The following is a 21938-nucleotide window of genomic DNA, read 5'->3' as shown; positions in this document are numbered from 1 at the left end:
GAGCCTCTTGAGTTTGTCTAGGTCTCTTTTTAAATATGTGGCTATTAATCAACTGGTTAGGAGATCTGCAGATAAGGGCCATTCACAGATTTCACCCTATTTATCCAGCTTTTTTGTCTAAGCCTCCATTATCCTTCCATTCTTCCTCAATCACAAGCCATGCTCAATGTGTTCTATTGGTTCATCTGTCCTCTTACTTTTTGTTTACTGTTCTCCCAAGTCAAATAACAATGAGGCAGTGCAACCATATTCAAAAACATTCCATTTCGATATTTCAAGCTTAGCATGTTGCTGACAGTAAAGCACTTCTTTTTGTGCATTCCCTGAGCTCGACTAAGATAAAGAACGTCCAAGTAAAGTAATGGCTGAAGTCAGTGACATGATATTTTTTTCAAAACATTTAAACTGTAATGAAAATTGACATCCAACCCAAATTCAGATACCCGTATACAACTGAAATTGCTCTGCTGTAGAGAAACATTTTGCAGTGGTACTATAGCCAAGTGTACATATGTGTACTGCCCTACCAATTGTATTAGTGACCCCTCTGCCTCTCTCTTATTAGTTAAGCAGCTCTTTACATACAGCATTGCCAGATTGTGATTACTGTAAGCATCAAATATTCCGTACAGTGGAAACTGTTTTCCAAGCTGACAGCTGACTGGATTTTTCAGGCGGTCCAGATCCCGAACCGGAAACATGCATATACTTTTCTGTATCTGACAAAACAGCAGCTTTAAGTATAGTATTATCTACATTATATTGTACAACAGGAGATGACTGATCAACCCAGAAGCACAAGAGAAAGGAAATCATAATTTCACATGAGGAGAGTTAGAGAAAAGAGCAGAAAAGTCTGTGTTTGCATACAGTGGGAGTTTATAGTTCAATTATATTTGATGAAGAATGTAGCACTGCTTCTGCCTTCAAACCTTGAAATTGGTCTAGGCTGGGCTTCCTTCCCTGTTTAATTCTTGATGAAAATGTGAATGGCCCTGTATTAAATAGAGTAACAATGTTACCATAGAAACGTGCGAAACGCATGTAATGGAAGTGATACATATCTGAGTGGTATTTTATGCAGCTGTTATTGACTGTGATGAGACCATACATACATTGGTACAGCACATGCTTAGCTGTAACACATTTGATTTGCATTGATCTTTTTTTTGAGACACGGAATACTCTTGAATATGGAGAAATCAGAAGTGCCATATGAATATTATTATTATTATTATTATTATTATTATTGTTGTTGTTATACACAGCAATTCAATACTGATGTCCACTACTGGGTGAGTTGGACTTACTTGATAACAATATAGAGTGGTGTGGTGATATGAGATGTAAATATCAACCAGTGTGGTGAGAGAAATTAACTTTTGGTATAATGATTCGAATAAATGTTTTGGGTCACTGATTCACAGTTCAGTCTTTTGCCTCGCAATTCTTGATGGGCCAGTAACATTCTGTCATGGCAGTTTGTAACTACTGTAAGCATCAATGTATTAGATTTGTTGTAAAGCATGTCAAAGCATTGCATCTACTACCATGTTAATGCTTTTACACTTGTAATGCACATATGTTTATAATTAGTTTGTATGTTTTAAACTACAGTCAGCTGAATAGGATGACATCTTCCATGTTGCAATTGTTTGCTATGGAAAGAAGTATTTTTTTTGTCCTGCACTTTTTACACATGCACATATACTAATACTAATTCAAATGTCAATAAACTCTACAAAACATAAAACAAAAATTACCTGCTGGGTAAATATCCCTTCCAGGTCTTACCTCAGTTACACTTGGCAAACACAGTTTAATGTGGTTCATACCATTTCAACAATGAACAGTGATCCCAAAGCACACAACAGAGGTCAAACAGCCACAACTACTGATCAGATACAATGCAATACAAATTTAATTAAAGTTAAAATACAGCACAAATGAATGAACTGAATACTGTACTTGACGGATGAAGACAGCTAAAAATGCAGCTAAAGCGATAAAACTTTGCTGGTGTTTGGACCTTTTAATAAAAAACAGCTGTGGATCCGATTCCAGATTTGAACAGATAGAATAAGTCCACCAGCTCCCAGTTTAAACTTATTTGTCACTGTGACGCTAGTGTAGAGTTGTGGCTTTAAGTGAAGCAGTAGAATTGAGAGTTTCAGTCCACTTATTTTTTGTAAAAATGTAGCTTTGTATTTCCTTTTTTTATTTTACACATCTCCTTTTATTTTGTTGTTCACTAACAGGAACCGAACATATGTTTTATTCAGACAGAAAGCATTTGACTGCTAAACTGTAACTCGGCCCACTCCCAAGACCCAAATTTATTCTAAATAAGATGATGAAATGGTCACTTTTTTCACCTTTTTTTTTTTATAACCAAGGAAATTGCAACCTCAAGTCTCAAAATGTAAATTGAAGCAAACAAAAACTGCAAGCTTAACATTATACTGAACATAAGGTCCTTGTTAATTTTGTGCCCCTTTAATATGCTTAGCTGACAGCATTTTGACTTTTTGCAAACCCGAGACAATTAGGCAGTAACCAAGGACACTCCTGTAAATAACATACAACCTGTATTTAGGTGCAGATGGTCGATATATATATATATATATATATATATATATATATATATATATATATATATATATATATATATATATAGGTTTTGAAAAGTTTTTTTCATGTCAAATCGTGTCTTGTTCTGAACGTTTCTAGTGTGGCACAGCCCATGCCTTTATCACAGAACCTGCCCTTGTGAAAATGGTGGACAGACAAACTAATGAAAACACTGAGTTCTGTGAGAGAACATACTGTTGAGCTGGAAACCATGTTTCTGATTGTGTTTGAACAATGAATGTTGTTCCGCGTAAAAGCCATTTTCATTGCAGCTTTCCAATGTGAAAAATTTATGTTGAAAACTGCTTTATTACTAAGGATATATGAATAAAAATATCCTAACAATCGTGGAAATAAGTTGATGCCTCAACCCTAGACAATTCAGTCTTGCTGTATTAAACTTTAAGAAACTTATACTGAGTTCTTCAGTGGTTCTGGGTGTGCTGTAAGTTTTTTTTTACCTTTTTTCCCCCCAAAAATGAGCTCCATCTGCAAGTTTTTTTTTACCTCCATTTTGAGTCATGAGAGTTCAGTACAGCGACTGATAAACAGGAAAGAGTTCTGCTAGGCTCATTGTTAGCTGTGTATTTGCTCCATGTGGGGTGCTGCTCTACTGTAGTGCTTTCTTCACAAAGAATGAGGGGCCAAGACCTGCAGATAAGGTATAGCCAACCACTGGCAATGTTTTAAAAACCTAGCAGCAAAGTCTGTTCCCTTGCCAACTCAGCAAAGTCCTCATTTGATCCCTCGGCATTTAATATTTTCCCTTGTTTGCCTTCCTTTTTTTATAGGGCTTAAATGGTTTGGAAAATCTTAGTCCTTTTTTTTTTTTTACTGGAAATCTGATATTCCAATAATTTAAGATGCATGACGGGGTATTGGCCCTGTCTTGGTTAAAGCCAGTCAGAAAAAACTAGGAAAACACAGAAACAAGATTAGCATTTGAAGGGTATAACTTCATACTTATTCTATTAAAGAAATAAGATCCAGAAAGATTCAATAATGTTATTCTTACCATGGCTTTGAAACTTATGATTCAAGTTAAGATCCCAATACACTACTTGTTGTCCAAGAAGTGAAATTATTGATTTTTTGGGGTTAGAATGTAGAAAGTGATACATTTCAATTCTGCAGCAGTCTACTGTTTCTAACATCCTATGTTCTGTTAAACTGACCGTCTTGATGACATTTCTTAATGTAAACGGTTCTAAAACCATTATTAGACACAATCAGAATTAAGAGTACAGGATATAATGTTGGATATAGGTTATACAATTTCTCAAATCTATAGTCCCAGCTGCAATAACCCCTTAATGGTTAACCTTACTCTGATCGTGCTGGCATAAACCTTTAAACCAAGAATTCATAAATGTACTGCTGCATTTCTTGAAAGTCTAACAATAATTTGGGGTCCTTTCTCATGAACACATGATTGATGCAATATGTTTTTTTTTAATTACAAGATAATATTGAGGTTAATTTACTTCACTACTGTATTATGAATATTTTATGCAATATATGAGTTATCATTTCTTGGCTCTGATCTTTGACTCCAAATAGCCACCTTAATTATTGAAGAGAGAAGTGTCATTACTACAACAGTCTAATGTCTGATCTCCAGTTCTAAATGAAATGAACACTGAATATAGCAAGCAAAGTTGTGTTTCATTGAAGAAATTGCTCTGTTGAATTGCTATTACTTTATAATTGATTTTGTGTGTACAGAAATCATGGTATATAATTTATGAAGATGCAAATGTAACGCAATAATTTAAAAAAAAAATGCAATGATTGATAGAGGCTTTAGCAGTTATTAAATTTAAACAACAGAACGCCTTGACATTTCCAAAATGGTGTATGATGGTACTATAGGCTGGTGGTGTTTGAATGACTACATTCCTAATGTAAAGAGTTATTACAATACATATGGTAACTAGCCTTTCAAAATCACGTGTGTCAGTTTTTTTTAGGCCCCATTTTTATAGTTTTTGAACAAATACTTGTATTTTACATTTTGACTAAATCGACTACTTATTGGAACACGTCATTTATTCTTACTTTTGAAAGGCCAACAATATTAAAACTAGTTCTCAAATATTTGCGTAACATTTGCATTATGTGGCATTTGCATGTGGAGTTTCTATGCACAAGTCAGGCATCACCATATCTAATCACCATATTTGACCAGTACTCATTTTTAGTTTTACCTTCTGAAACATGTAGCCTTGCCTACCAACTAAATCAACACAAGTCTGACAAGTTGTTGTTTTTTTTTTTTTAAGAAAGGCTATTAATATAACTTTGAAGATCAATTTAATCCACCAGCTTTCTGACTTGAAACTTGACTTGCAAATCTCCCTTCTGACAAACCCAAAGCAGATTTTATTTGGTGAATAATAAGTTGGCTAGTTCCAGATATTTCTGCTGTATTTTTCTGCTGTATTCATATGGGTCAGACCAGGATTAACATAGTGGACTAGGAAATAAAATAGACACCAAGTAATTTCCACGTTGACGTCATTGTTGTGCACCACAGTAAACACTGATGTGAATTCAGGTTCAGTCACTGTATACATTTCATAGTACCCCACCACAAAGGAAAAAGTACTTGCTCAGGTTAAAACAGAATTGAATCTTGGAACTCAAGTTGGTTCCTCTTATCAAGAGCTGTGAACAATGTTCCTGTTTGTGGCAAATAAGTGAATCAGGTAACCCAAGGTTGTGTGAGTTTTATCCATGTGACCTATCAGTAATGGATGGAATTCCATGTTTGTGCATAAAGAAGTTTCTGGTAGCCACAGTAAGAGGAGAACACAGATTCATAGCTGGCTAAACTAAAGGACACTGCACCTTTTAGTCAAGTAACCATACGTTAGTCATTGTTCTGAAGAAAACAACACATTACATTAATAGTAAAGCTAGGTGCTGGTGCTATTAGTGCATGCTAAAAACTGACCGTCACTGTGAGCTTGCTTAGCTACAGGAAATGCCCTCTAATTGGCCACAATGCTGTGTCTCGGTGCTTTCTCCTTTGCCGATTTGGGACTGTGGAATACAGATTTTCTGGGCCTCTAATATTGCTGGTGCACTTCCCTTCTAGTAGGAGCTAAGACACCCAACTATGGGATTTTACTCAACTGACGCCTATCATCTAAAGAGACATTGCGCTGGTACAAAGTATTTCGGTTGATGATGTAAAAGAATGGGGTTTGGCTGGAAATCTCTAAAATAATTGGATGCAACGAGGTGCTTTGGTTTTTGCTTCATTCACTAACACATGTTTGGTTAGGTAAGTCAAGAAGATCAACAAATAACCCTCAACCCCACAGATGATTTTTTTCTTCGTTGGGAAAACCTAACTGCCTTGTATTAAAGCATCTATTTTTAATGCTCCTTTATTTTCTCATTGCTTTTGCTAGCTGGACTGCCCTTTGCAATTCTCACACCACGACATAATCCATTCAAACGAGGATTCTTCTGTAATGATGAATCCATCAAGTACCCTTTGAAAGAAGACACCATTTCCTATGAGTTGTTAGGTGGAATAATGATTCCGTTCACTCTTATTGTTGTAAGTGATTTTTGTTTTTTGTACCACACCATTCTTGCTTTTGTTGCTCACTCACCCCATTGAACTGTACTTGTGATTGTAGGTCTTTAGAAATTGTTAGTCCAATTAATCAGTTAAGGGCTTTGGGATACCTTGGCATGAAAGGCGCTATACAAAATACATTTGATTGATTGATTTAACAGTACAATGCAATTTATTATAAATAATGCAGTTCTGCCATCAGGTTAACATTACACCACTTGTCTCTTACAAATACAGTTAAGAATATTTAGGCAAATGTAAGAAAAGTAAACTTATACATAAGTTCTAAGGTTCCTAAGTAAGTTTACTTTTCTTAAGGGTTCTTAAATACACTATGTAACACAATTTTTGTTCCTGAGTAGTAAGTGTTATTTCCTAATTGCTTATGCCTCAACAGTATAGAAAATGGCTATTATTCCCCACAAACTTTGCTTTTGTGACCAGGACAGTGATATTTCAAAATATCACTATTTCCAATGGGAAAACGGGCAAATGTGTGTCTTTTTGTTCACATAAAGTCAGAAAAAAACAACATATGAATCCAAATTAACATGTATTTATACTAAAGTTAATACCGGAAGATACAAGGCTACCTACACTTTTCATTTAAATGTGTACGTGTACTGGCTTCTGTTGCCATTATTCTTTTATTACGCAAACACTGTTATGCCAAGTACATTCCTTGGCTTATGAGAATGGCTTATCACTGGTTGTTTTTTGGTCATAGTTCAGACTTTGTTTTGAAGTCTAATGTCAGCTGCATTTTCAAGTACCACTCAGATTTAGTTCCTTCTCCAATTAAGTTTTTTATTGCCTTTTGTATTGTATTGATAATTGTCATGTAAGTGTTTGTTGCATAAGTATAAGCATTCATTATGGAACACAGTACAACTTTGTAAGTGCAAATCCATGTTGATTTGTCCAGTTGAAGCATTTATCCACTGTAGAAATAGAAAAAAAAAAAAAAATGGTAAAAATCCAAGTGGTCAAATTAACAAAAACAATGAATAAAACTTGACATGGATTCTTTACACAGTTGTTCTGTGTTTTACACAATTATAACTGTGACTGACATTTTAGGTGGAGATGGTGAATAAATGGTTAGTTTTATCTATCTCTTTTTTTTAAAATTTATTTTTCATGTGTGTGATTACAATCTGCAGATCTATTTGTCTGGTTTTCAAACAAAACAAAGCCAAAAATGTAATGTTAAGTTGTTTTCTGGAACTAACCCTGGTGTGTTTTTCACAGATGATCATAGGGGAGTGCCTCTCAGTCCATTATAAACGCTTGCAGTCAAACTCCTCGGTCAGAAATACTTACGTGGCCTGCCTTTACAAGGCCATTGGAACTTTTGTGTTTGGCGCTGCCATGAGCCAGTCTCTGACTGACATCGGCAAGTATTCTATCGGCCGGCTGCGGCCCCACTTCCTGGATGTGTGCAAGCCAAATTGGGCGGAAATCAACTGCAAAGCGGGCTACATAGAGAACTTCACGTGCACAGGGGAAAAAAGGATAGTCAACGAAGCGAGGTATGTTTTTACACCTTCTACTAAGGATTGCATGTGCTAACTTCTTTCCACACAAGATAGGGTACGACATGAAGAACTGGTACATTCTAACTGACATCTGCTCCCATCAAAAAGTCATTGATAGGGGATAATTCAAACCTTTTAACCAGGAGTGTGGTTTCAAGACATTCCGAGGTTGAAGCGGAATTCATTATAAAAATACTGAATGCTTTATGTAATGTGAAACATCCATTAACTGTTACTTAAGCACGTTAAGACTAGACAAATTTTAGTACAGCATACCGCCTACTCTGTTGCACCACACTGCTGCTCTTTATTATCACATGCCATTGGGCATTTCATTGACACAATGGAAGCAGTCATAATGACGTCTGATACGTCTGCTGCACCACATTCTGCATCTCTGCTTTAAACCCTTTTTGTGCCTATAATGCTTTATAACAAGAATGCCTTCCTTAACACAGTTATCAAATTGCTGCAAATTTAATTTGAATAGAATGTTGGTGTGTTTTGGTATTTAGCCACAAAAAAGTTAGTTTTGTATTGGCAGAAAAAAAAAATGTATTTTGCACTTCACTGAAGTGTTTTGTTACTCAGTGGCAGTTTACTAAATAATTAGATGCTTCTAGTGAATAAGAAGACCGCCTGTGGTAAAATTGTACTATAACATAGCTACCATGTTTTGATAGTTTATTTTGTTTGTCTGTGTTGACCACTTGAAATGGTGCCTATTCAGTGTGTATTTAACAGCCATATGTATCAGTGATACAGCTGAATCTGTTTTTTGTCCTGGATAGTAATGTCTAGGAAGAAGAAAAAAAAAACAGAAAACAACCAACTCAGAATTTTCTTAGTATCATTTTGCCTTGTAGGCAGGGTTGCAGTTGGATAGTAACTATTGGAAAACCAGTCCTGCGCTGTTTGTCACCCAACATTTGGTTTGGGATGCAAATGTGCCAGTTCTTTTTCAAATGAATAGTGTTGAGTCCAGCCTGAGTGGCTGTATTAGAAAGCACACAAACCTCTGGGTACATTCATTCACTGACTAGTCATCTGCACTGACTTGGGCAGTGTGCTGTTTAAATACTTTTGTTAACAATCAGGCCTGATTTGGGCTAGCCCTACCCAATATAAATCTGAGTAACTTTGGCCTTTACCATCAGAGTGAAGTTGTCAGCACACAGGTTCTAGAGGCACGTCATGCCACGATTTAAAAGAAATTCCTGAAGACCTCCGGAAAAAAGTTGTTGATGCCTATCAGTCTAGAAAGGGTTACAAGACCATTTCTAAGGCTCTGGGGCTCCACCAAACCACAGTCGGAGCCATATTGTCCAAATGGAGAAAGTTTGGGAAAGTAGTGAATCTTCCCAGGAGTGGCCGTCCTGCCAAAATCTCTCCAAGAACATGGCATAAAATCGTCCAGGAAGTCACAAAGAACCCTAGAACAACATCCAGCGATCTGCAGGCTTTTCTCACCTCAGGTCAGTATTCATTACTGCACCATCAGAAAGACACTGGGCAAAAATGGGATTCGTGGCAGAGTAGCAAGGCGGAAACCACTGCTCACTAAGAAGAACATGAATGCTCGTCTCAAGTTTGCCAAAAAGCACCTGGATGATCCTCAAGAGTTCTGGAACAATGTTCTATGGACAGATGAGTCAAAAGTGGAACTTTTTGGCCAACATGGGCCCTGTTATGTCTGGCGAAAACCAAACGCTGCATTCCGCAGTAAGAACCTCATACCAACGGTCAGACACGGTGGTGGCAGTGTCATGATTTGGGGATGCTTTGCTGCATCAGGACCTGGACGACTTGCCTGCATTGAAGGAACCATGAATTCTGCTCTGTATCGGAGAATTCAACAGGAGAATGTCAGGCCATCCGTCCGTGAGATGAAGCTGAAGCACAGCTGGGTCATGCAGCACAGCTGGGTCAAGACAATGATCTGAAACAAACAAGCAAGTCTACATCAGAATGGTTGAAGAACAAGAAATTTAAAGTTTTGGAATGACCTAGTCAAAGTCCAGACCTAAACTCCACTGAGATGTTGTGGCAGGACCTGAAACTAGCAGTTTATGCTCAAAAACCCACAAATGTCACTGAGTTGAAGTAGTTCTTTATGAAGGAGTGGGCCAAAATTCCTCCATGGCGCTGAAAGAGACTGATCAATAACTACAGGAAGCTTTTGGTTGCAGTTATTGCTGTTATAGATGGCATAACCAGTTATTGAGTCTAAGGAGGACTTTTCACACGGGCATTGGGTGTTGCATAACTTTCTTTTAATAAATAAATAAGAATCAAAACTGTGTTATTTGTTCACTCAGTGTCCCTTTTATCTAATATTAGATTTTGGTTGAAGATCTGATAACATTCAGTGTCAGAAATATGCAAAAATACAGAAAATCAGACGGGGCAAATACTTTTTCACGGCACTGTATATGGCAGAAAAATATATATTTCTTTTAGGCATAGGCCCTTTTACATTTTTGATCAGATTATAGATGGCTGTTCTATTTCCTTTGTCTGTCTTTTGGCAGTTGCATGTGCAGTTTGAAAGCCATGTGCTGATTCATACATGCCATTAGCTGACACTGCAAATCAGGAAACTTGGAGCAAGAGCTATTCATAGAGCTGTACATGAAGTCCATCCATTTTTTTCTTTTTGGAAACCAGCCATCTAGGCTAGCTATATCTGAGAGATAATCTATATTTTGTCAGGCAGGGTGTTTGTGTCTGAAAGCAAGTTTATTTTAGAGTGTATTTTAAATCATTTTCATTACCTGCCACTAGCATAGCAGGCTGTTTTTACATTTTTTTGGGCTGTGTATTTAATGTCCCTGACTTTTTTACTTAAGTGAATAAAAACCGTCTACAACACTCTTGTTTCTGTTTGTCCTATACAGCAGGTTTTGATACCAGTGCTGCATTCATCATTTGCTGAAGCATCTACTTGACTTTGTTTTGTATTTAAGTATTGCCTTAAAATGTATGATGAGTGTTTGCAGTTATAAATGAATGTTGTTTGTTTGTTTATTTATTTATTTATTTATTTAACGCAATTCTAGATTCTAAAACTGCCAATTAAAAGTAGTGTCTGTGTAGCAAAAGATACCTAATGAATAGCCAGTTTAATATCTGGAACCTGCAATCAGGAGATTCTGGATATAATATGGAACTAGAATGTTTATCCTCCCAATTTGAATTGAAAATATAGTCTAGACAACAAAATTCAGCAGTGTGTTGATATTCAGAATGATATTCAGTAGCATGACGAGGGGGACTTGTAATAAAGTTGTGCTAGTGAGAGGCAATAATGTTTTTTCCTTTTCAAAGGACATTATTTTTTTTCCCACATATCGATATTTAAAAACAGTGTATTCCACCCTTTCTGACTTTAATAATGTGCAGATCGATACTTTATCTGTGAAAATGTTTGTTCAGATTCCTTTTCTGATGTTTCGTTTTTGGACCTCCATTTACTCTGTTAAGTAACCCATGACTTAGTGGGCATCTTAAATAGGCAATTATCATAGAGCAAGAAAATAAAACTGTGCTGGTGGTAAAAAGGGTTGTGTTTACTCTATAGTTGCAAAACTTCTTATTATTAACATCCGTCTGCAGGATACATTTCAATCAAGATTTATAACACAACTCGGTGCTTGTCAATACTGCCCGTATTGAGTACCTCTGTTTAGATTTCCCTTTCTCTTGCTGTAGCAGACAGTATCCATATTAAGAGTTCAGTGAAGGGGGCCTCACACATTTAAAATGGCGCTGCTCCAGTATGAAAAACAGAGCCCCATTTACTTTTTTTAAGAGTGTATTTGGCACAGTTCTTAAAGCAGTAACACCTGTAATGTCACACACAGTGAGTGATACAGACTTGCATTGAAGCACACAGCTGATTGATTTAGGAGATTCGTGTTCCATTCTTTTCAGTAACATGCACAGGAAACGTGTATGTAATTAGTCTGTAACAGATGATTAAAGGAGTTAGCAGTAATCTTGTTTATTGCATAGAACCATATTTGATGATGTTTGACAGCACATAGCATAATACATCATCTAACCCTTTTTAAATTATTTATACTATTGTAAAGTAAAAAAAAAAAGAATCGCTGAAATGGTAAATAATTCCCTAGAACCTTCATGCACTTCAATTTGCTGTACAAGTCCCAAATGTGCAGCTTTTTTTCAATTTTTTTTTTAAAAATCATGTTTTACACTCCCATGGTTTTAAAATGGAGAATTAAATTATCCCCACCTCTTTCTGTCGTTAGCATCTTTTCGTATTGATTGACATGCTATGCAGCCAGTAACCTGCTTTGAACCCCAAGACACTGGTGATGTGAAATGACCTTGAAGGTGAAACTGAACAAAACTTCCTAAAAACATGGCAATTACATTGAGACCTTTCTTAGCGAAGTGTAACACCAGTGCTATAACATGTTCCTTTAAAACTGCCCATTTCAAAACTGTATATAGTGAGTAGAAGTATGACGCAACAGGTACTATTTATGGAATTATTTTGTTAGTTTGATCACTTCACTTCATCACCGCTTACTTACTTCTGAGTGTAACCTTTAGTTAGGCAACAGTGTAATTATTGATTCTGGTTGATACTGTATATCAGGAATCTCTTGTTCAGATGTTTTTATAAAGACTATTTTCAAAAATATACATGTGTGACAAGGTAGCTGAGTGGATACAGGTGCAGAGGTGATGCAGTGCAGGAATGAAATGGACAGAGACTGTAATCCAGTTTGGAAAGGGGTACTTTTATTTTTGTAGTCCCAGATCCGGTGACCAGTAAGCAACTATAACAAAAACAATAACTGGTTTTGCAGACCCAAACAATAATGAAAAACCACACGTACCCGCCCCACAATAATACATACACGGTCACCAGTCCTGGGTGAGTGCACTGGTGTTTTGGTGGGTGATACAGTTTACTTTTAAGTGACAATGATGCAGTGATGTTCCGGCTTTAGTACTGGCCCTTGGCGACAGCTCTGGAAATGTATTAGTCACCTAGTCGGGGATGGAAATAAGACTCCTATTGAATAGCAGTTACAACCATTCCAGGTTTTCCTACAAGCTTGATTAGCCACCATGTATAGTTAACCAGCTCAGATGTGTCTTATTAAACTCGTGGTAAAAGCAAGCAACTTCTATGCAACAGGAGTCTTATTTCCATCCCTGCATCTAGTGTACAAACTAGATGATTATTACATAGATAAATAAACACACAACACTCACGGTACATGTTATTTTTGCTTTTCACTGGTTCGCTCAGTCCTTCTCGGTTCTCTCTTTAAACCAATGCGAAGAAACAGATTATGATTCTCCATCACGCATGACCCCTTGGTAAACGAGTGCAACCGCCTCTGCAATCTGCAGCTGCTACGTCGTTTCCCTTCCGCGTCAATACGTTCTTGCAACAGTCTGGCCTTCTAACAGACTGACCGACTTCCCGACCCTGGGGAAAGAACTGTCAGGCCAACCCATCCAAAGAACTCGGGACAGAATCCAACGCTAGCTGTTCTCTGTTGTCAGTGTACATGTAAACAAGGCTTTGTGGTGCAGGGATCATATTGCCTATATGGCCACAAACTTTCCAGTTACATTTGCTCTTTAAATACATGTCATAAACCTTCCTGTTGTATCATTTTTGTTTACCAAATATTGTACAGCAAGTAGTTTTGAAGCTGTTGACTGGTGCTTGCACAGCCACATTTTCCAGATCTTTGTCCTGAAGTAACTTCTATTTCCAAAACAGTCTCTGAGGCCTTTTAAACTACGTTGGCTTCCCCTGCTCTCTACTATAGTAACATCCATCCATTATCATTAACCGCTTAATCCTTTATAGGGTTGCGGTGAGCCAGAGCCAAACCCGGCAGACACAGGGCGCAAAGCAGAACTACAACCGGAACGGGATGCCAGTCCATCACAGGGCACCACACACACACAAATACGACGGCAGACGGCAATTTAGAATGACCAATCAACCTGAACAGCAGGACTGTCTTTGGACTGTGGGAGCAAACCGGAGTACCTGGAGAAAACCCACGCAGACACGGGGAGAACATTAACAAACCCCACACACAGACCCCTAGACCGGAATCAAACCCAGGACCCTGGCGCTGTGAGGCAGCAGCGCTAACCACCATGCCATCATTTGCTATTCACATAAATACAAGCCTTCAGGTGGTCCCTCCCAGGGCAGTGTTAAGATGTGTCTGAATGTTAATGTTCTTCTTTGCGTTTGTATTTCAGGCTCTCCTTCTACTCCGGGCATTCCTCGTTCTCAATGTACTGCATGTTGTTCCTAGCAGTAAGTATATCCTGTCTCTTTATTTTATGGCATACGCCGATGCACAGGACAATGGAGACATATTTGCCCTGTCAACAATGTCCTGTTTTTATGAGTCTGTGTATGAGTTAGAGAGACAGTTTCTGCTGAGATGCAGGCATCAGCCCCTGCAAACTGGTCAAAGAACGCAACTGATGGAACTGGTGCACCCAGCACTTTTCCATAACTGCCATTCTTTGGCTCAAAACAAATTGTGACAATACATCTAATAGATATAGCCAGGCAGGCAGCTCACATCAGTGGGAATTTCGAGCAGTCTGCCCAGGCCAGTCTAATAGAATATTACTCTACATGTGTGCCTGTGTAGTATGGTAAATATCAAAGGAAACATACAAATATTAATTCTAAATATAAAGCTTTTTGAATTTGAGTGGTACATATGGGACACTGTCAGCCTTTAAGGCACAGTACTGTTTTTTTTAGATTTGAAACCCTTAATCTCTCACTTACCTACTGCTGAAGTAGATGTGATGTTCAGTCATATGTTTAAACTGGTATTTAAACATGTCATCAGTTATGTAGGTGTAATATGACTTCACAGGGCTTGTTTAGTCTTGCTAATTTGTTTTATCTAATTGAACATTGCAAGGGCTGAATTTCAGATGAGACAGAGACAGACTATATCATCATCGTCATCATCGTCTCCCAAACAGTAGAAGGCAAAATTGCTAACAAAACAGGCTTTCAGTTTATAATAAAAGGGGTATTATTTGAGCATCCATGCTCCTGTTAAATCTGCTCTAAATAAGTTAAATGAATCGCCATAGTTGCTTGGTAAATCCACCATGGGTAACACATAATAGCCTACAGACTCACCTGAGACTTGTTACTTTTAAAACTCATGATAAGCGTGATAAGTTGAGATTTGGATGAGGCCTGTCTCTTAAACTCTCACCCCACGTGTGCTGTAAACTGTACCTAGACAGGCCTAGTGCAGAAACCCAGGAATTTGTGCTGGGCTGCTGCTAATTTCTTACACCAAATGTTCAAATTTGCACCTGGAATTAACTTTCGTAAGCAGTAACAGGAGGGAGTTAACTTGTTCCAGCAGCTTCTCAAAAAATTAGAAGGGGGTTCCCCAGGAGACGGGCGTCAACCTAAAACAATGTTATGAGGTGGGTGCAACCGGAAAACGATAATACACGTCCCTTTGAAATGTTCGTTGTGGTTGTGGGTTTTAAGTTATTAGTAACTTTAATTTGGTGAATCACACTGGTATCTTTTTGTCAGGAAATGTCAAATGTGTGTCTGCTGTTGACAATAAAGGTGTTTGTATGGGCTGAAGCTGCCGACAACGTTATTTTCTTTGTCGCATTGTTTTGCCTGCAGCTTAAATATACATTCTTTATAAACACAGCGGTTGTGGCGCCCTCCTTTTAGCACTGTCAAAGTCTGAATCATTATGAGGGGAAACAGTTTTCAGGTGGATTTCAATCCTGTTATGCATACAGTCAGCTTTTATTGAATTTGCAGTAACACTGAAATCTGATTTCAGTTACTGTACACAAAAAGTGTTACACATTTTTAAGTAGTGTGCATTATTGAAACTACAATTGTATGTGAACTTTTTAAAAGTATACATTGTAAACAGTTTAATAATAAAAAAATAAAAAAAACAGTATATTACAGCATGTACTGTACATTTAAACCGTTCAAGCTAATTTCTCAGCTTTATGTTTTTATAGTGGTCCCCGACACAGGCACGTTCTGATAATGGGCATTTTTTAAACCACAAAAGCAAGGCATCCTCAGCATCAGGGTATTGAGCAAATTGGAAATGCCAATGACTTGCATCCAACGTTTGCTGTTTATAGGCCTGCACTATTGTATCCAGTTTTTTCAGAATAGATATGACGGTGTTTGCGAGATTGTTGAAATCTGTAGCAACATCCACAGCAAAATTTAGCAGCTGCTAAATTTGGCTGTGACCATGTAGACAATTCACAGTACCAGGAAACTCGTTTAATCAGAGTTTGTTTTAATGAGAACTAACTGTGTATATACAGTGTGTTTGTGTTTGTATATATATACCACTGGTGTGATATTCTGTGTGTGGATTAAGTTATAGATTAAGTGAACCAGTTTTGCAGGAAGGCTTTTTATTGTATCTTAACATATTTTAGTGTATGGTTATTTGGTGAAACAAAAGCAAAAAAAAAGTAATACTTTGCTACTGATCCTAAACCAATGTGACCAAGTCACACTTGTATGTGTTTTTTTTCTATTTCAGACTCCAGCTGACTGTAGGATACAGTCCTGAAAAGATAAAAAAAAATATACAGTACTGTAAAAATAAACATGTTAATAGATTATATTTATCAATTAACTAAATGCAAAGTGAGTGAACAGAAGAAAAATCTGTATCCATATTTGATGTGACCACCCTTTGACTTCAAAACACAATCAATCCTTCTAGGTACACTTGCACAAAGTCAAGGATTTTGTAGGCATATAGTCAGGTGTATGATTAAACAATTATACCAAACAGGTACTAGTGATCATCAATTCAATATGTAGGTTGAAACACAATCATTAACTGAAACAGAAACAGCTGTGTAGGAGGAATAAAACTGGGTGAGGGACAGCCAAACTCAGCTAACAAGGTGAGGTTGCTGAAGACAGTTTACTGTCAAAAGTCATACACCATGGCAGGACTGAGCACAGCAATAAGACACAAGGTAGTTATACTGCATCAGCAAGGTCTAATTTCTATGCAGACAGGGGTTTCCAGATGTGCTGTCCAAGCTCTTTTGAAGAAGCACAAAGAAACAGGCAACACTGAGGACCGTAGACGCAGTGGTCGGCCAAGGAAACTTACTCAGCAGATGAAAGACACATCATGCTTACTTCCCTTCGCAATCGGAAGATGTCCAGCAATGCCATCAGCTCAGAATTGGCAGAAAACAGTGGGACCCTGGTGCACCCATCTACTGTCCGGAGAAGTCTGGTCAGAAGTGGCCTTCATGGAAGACTTGTGGCCAAAAAGCCATACCTCCGAAGCGGAAACTTAAGTCCAAGCGACTCAACTATGCACGAAAACACAGGAACTGGGGTGCAGAAAAATGGCAGCAGGTGCTCTGCACTGATGAGTCAAAATTTGAAATATTTGGCTGTAGCAGAAGGCAGTTTGTTTGCCGAAGGGCTGGAGAGCGGTACACGAATGAATGTCTGCAGGCAACAGTGAAGCATGGTGGAGGTTCCTTGCAAGTTTGGGGCTGCATTTCTGCAAATGGAGTTGGGGATTTGGTCAGAATTAATGGTCTCCTCAACGCTGAGAAGTACAGGCAGATACTTATCCATCATGCAATACCATCAGGGAGGCATCTAATTGGCCCCAAATGTATTCTGCAGCATGACAACAACCCCAAACATACAGAGAAAGTCATTAAGAACTATCTTCAGCGTAAAGAAGAACACAGTCATGGAAGTGATGGTATGACCCTACCATCTCAACATCATCAAGTCTGTCTGGGATTACATGAAGAGAGAGAAGCAACTGAGGCTGCCTAAATCCACAGAACAACTGTGGTTAGTTCTCCAATATGTTTGAGCCAACCTACCTGCCGAGTTCCTTCAAAAACTGTGTGCAAGTGTACCTAGAAGAATTGATGCTGTTTTGAAGGCAAAGGGTGGTCACACCAAATATTGATTTGATGTAGATTTTTCTTCTGTTCACTCACTTTGCATTTTGTTAATTGATAAATATAAACTGTTAAAATGTCTATTTTTGAAAGCATTCTTACTTTGCAGCATTTTTCACACCTGCCTAAAACTTTTGCATGGTACTGTATGTTTTATCCATAACTTCAAACATAATACTGAGACAAAAACAATCAGAAACTAAATCAAGTAGACCAAAGAGTTTGTATTCTGTAATGCTCTTTGAATGGACAGTGTCGAGATTCAAGGTAAAAGGCAGCTTTGCCAGACTTTGCTGTATCTGGCAGCTTGTCACACAGTAAATAAATTACATTATGACAGAAATAAAATCAAAAACGCAAATATTAAACTAAGTCATGCCATTAGATTTCTGGATACATTTCAAAGCGCAAAAGAAAACGAAACAAAAAAGGCACATTAATTTAGCCCCTGCAGTAAACTACCACAGCAATAGGAAATTAGAAAAAAAAAAAAGTGAATCTAACTGTAAATACATGGAGCATCTAGAAGTTTTTCACAACACATGCACTTATGGAATAAATACTGCCCAACAGCATTCCTGTCTTGAGCGAACATCAGTCTAGTTTAGTACCCGTTATATGGCATGGTTATATTTTTATAATAAATGTAACAAGCCATTGATAACTGTTATCTTGTCAGAAAAGTAATGGAAAAACTGAATTTCAGAAGCCTGTTGACAAGGGAGCATTTGGTCAAGTCAGTTCCAAAAACCTCAGAAATGACATACTCTTATTTGATGTTAGGTCCTCAGAAATTACAGGCTCTTATTTGATGTTAGGTCCTCAGAAATTACATGCTCTTATTTGATGTTAGGTGGAGGTTGAATAAAACAGTCAATGAGTCACTGTTGACTCGTTGGCAATAATTGGCTCCTTGTTTGCAGTCTTTGTAAAAGGCTGGGCATAAATCGAAGTATCCAGTCAACTCCTGTACATGTGATTCCTCTGCAGTAGCTGACTGTGTGCTGTTAACAAGCACTGTATTCATAGCAAGCAGACTGACATATCAGTGAGCATTCAACTTTGAGCACCAATTTCAGCAAAGATCAAACCATTGCAGCTTGCAACATTGTGCCTCGTAATCAAATGTGCAAAATACCTTAGACCCGTCAATATATGACTCGCTTCTGCCATATGACCTTTACCCAGTGACATTGTTAGGCTACTGGAAATCTTGGCTAGTGTTGTCCCAGTACTGTTCCTTTGGAATGAGGCCTGATATAATACATTCTAACATAGTAATTTAAACGTGTGTTATAGTTTTGTAACCATAAAGCAATAACGATAAAGGTTAACCCATGTTTGGAGACATTGATTATTTTGAATGGGGAGTGTTCCACTGTAAATGGCATGTTTTAGTGTTGGTGCCTCAAGAAGCCAATGCTGGATCCCCTCAGGTTTTTGATCCTGCTGTGTGTTAATTCAGAACACAATGATTTAAATTAACCACAGCCATCTAGATCAGATGTTTCCATTAGGCTTTTTTCTCCGCAAACTTCAGTTTCTACTTCGTAACTTGACAGGTTAAGAAGCCGCAAAACATAGTGGGATAAAATTTTGTTTTTGTTCTCCAACAATGGTCTATTATATAAACCAGTGGGTTTAGTTTTCTTCAGTCATTTGTTAAATTATAACTGCCAGTCCAATGAAAAAGTCAAGAGATGCTAAAACAATTTTGCTCTTAGAAGTTCCATGTGGTAGGGGGTGATGTTACAGTAGAAATAGTATATTTTTAAATAACCTGTGTATGCATCACATTCTTTTGTAGGTTATCCCCTGTGTAGTGTGTGATGAAGCAGATCTTTGTGAAGGTTCAGTGTTTAAATTCTTCAAAGTTAGTTTTAGCTCTCAAATCTTGAATCTTGCAACATCTTGAAATCTTGTACTTGCAACATTTCACAGTACATGCAACATCACTCCCATCTTTTATGACAATTTCACTGGTTACAACAGATTGACTTGTTGTAAGGTAAGGTCTGGCATAAAACATTCAATGATATAATAAGATGCAGTGTTTATAATTACAAAATGTGGACTCACTTAATATCTTCTACGTGCTGAGTTAACTTCCTTCTGTTATAAACCCAAAAAGTCATCACCCCACAGTCGGTAGAATACTATCTGGAACCCTTATCCTAGATTGAGTTCATCGTGAAAATATAGGATTCAGTACTACAATACAAGCCTGCTACTTTCTTCAAACCATAGAACTGTTCATGCCACAAGTAAGGAGTGCTGCTACTGTAGACCTGAATCAATCAATCAATCAGTCTTTATATAGCGCCTTTCATAGTGGACCACCATCACAAAGCGCTTTACAAGATAGTGAGGAACAATGCGTAATACATTAAATACAGTGAAATACATGGCATAGTACATTAAATACAAACAGTAAAAAAAACACAACATGCCATTTCAAAGGGTATTCACATAGTAAACATGCATTCGAAATGCATCGGCATTTGTAGGATAGGCAGAACTATTCTGGAGGACTGCATTAAGAATTTCCTGTGTTTTTGCCTTGTATGCCATTCTGCATTTGGTAGAAATGTCATTGATTACCAAAGACTGTTTTTAAGCCTGTGAAATCAAAGGAAGCCAGCGTTTAGTTTTTCCTGTGGAAACAGACAATTGTTTTTTTTGAAGTGCTGTTGTGTATATTTTACAGCCATGCAATAATTGGATAATAGCCTAGGAAATCACAGGGGACTCCAATGTGCCAAAAACAGACCAAAAGCATTGAAGAAATTGGCCTTGTTGTGAATCATAGTCAGATTGGATTACAGCAGCTAGTTACATAGATTATGGGAAACAATTTCTGCTTCAGCACATAAGGTTTCTATTTTTTTTTTTTTTTTTTTTTAAACAGTACGCTCTGTGACCAGTTCTGTTTTTATTAGTTTATTTTACTCTGTATACAGATTATTTTTCAACATTTTGCAACAGATTCAGCACCATCTGTGGGCTCTTAAGTAGCTGCAATTCAGTTGAGCTATTCTTTGGTAAAACCAACAGTTAGGCAGTTAAAACATAACAGATTGAGTATCACTTGATAAATTAAATACAAGCTGAAAACACTGTTGCCGGTGTTATCATAGGTGTGACCAAATATACCTCTGTACCCTGATATGAAAGAGTAAGTAGCTTCAGTTTTGTTTTTACAGTCCCCTTTCTTTTTTGTAATGGTTGCAGTCATTCTGAGCGGTTATAACTGCAATTCCTGTGCTCTTACACTGTTTGTGTTATGGTTCTTTCACCTGAGTTCAGAAGCTGCTCTCCAGTTGTCTGCCATAGATGTATATGGGTTAGATCAGCGATGAGGTCTTTATGAAAGTAGGAGCCAGCGCCATCTAGTGACCGAAACACTATGCTGCTTACTATTTTATTCTTCATTGTGAAATTAAATCTTCATTCAACAATGTGTATATACAATATAGTAGAATCAAGTACAGTACTGTAATATTGTACTGTTGATAACTTACTAATACAGTGCCCTTGTCTTAGACTTACTCTTAACTATTGCCACAGTGCATGCCTGCAGACTGTTTTAAACGAAAGAGGTGCAGTGATAATTACAAGCTGTGTGTTGGCTAAGCGTGCTGAACAGGCAGGGTTCCATTTTTTTCACCTGCAAAATAAAATGTAGTTGTGGTATAGAGAAGTGAATTGTATTTTATATTAACAAAGAACGTAAACACGTATACACTGAAGAGTGTTCCAGTTATTTACTTCAGTAGAGGAAGCATAACCATGGAAACAGAGATCTAGTAGTGGCGCTTGACATATATTTGTATATGCGCTAATCTATCACCCTCTATTGAGTAAGGCAGTATGGCATGTCTTCTTTGTGCCCCATACTGTCAGTCAGGAGCCTTGGGTGGAAACTGATCAATTTCAGTATCTGGAGCTACAGTTCTTCCTTTCACCTACTCTAAAAATATTTACATTACTGAGCACCAGGCTAATCAAGATATTGTAGATGGTCACTAAGAGAACAGACCACCTATTGAGAATTGGGAGTTTTTATTGATTAAAAAAGTGAGCCCCTTTAAGTACTGTTGACACCTATAAATTCAAAAATAAGTATTCACATTTATAGAACAGGAATGCTAATGCTAATATATATATAT

At 37.5% G+C, this 21938-nt stretch overlaps 1 protein-coding gene across 3 annotated transcripts in view; it reads left to right on the top strand.

Annotated features, from left to right (window-relative positions):
- plpp1a (phospholipid phosphatase 1a) overlaps nt 1-21938 on the top strand; it is a 43012-nt gene that overhangs the window by 16717 nt on the left and 4357 nt on the right. For 2 of the 3 annotated variants that reach the window (XM_041235004.1, XM_041234995.1), the window contains exons 4-5: nt 7475-7755; nt 14032-14089. In XM_041235004.1, coding sequence (XP_041090938.1) covers nt 7475-7755; nt 14032-14089 — 339 coding nt within the window. Of the gene's footprint in view, nt 1-6050; nt 6203-7474; nt 7756-14031; nt 14090-21938 lie in introns of all 3 variants that reach the window. The other variant, XM_041235011.1, reaches the window with a different exon arrangement.

Source organism: Polyodon spathula, chromosome 2 (assembly GCF_017654505.1).
Source record: "Polyodon spathula isolate WHYD16114869_AA chromosome 2, ASM1765450v1, whole genome shotgun sequence".
NCBI classification, from domain to species: Eukaryota; Metazoa; Chordata; class Actinopteri; order Acipenseriformes; family Polyodontidae; genus Polyodon; species Polyodon spathula.
This window is presented reverse-complemented; position numbering and strand designations above follow the sequence as displayed.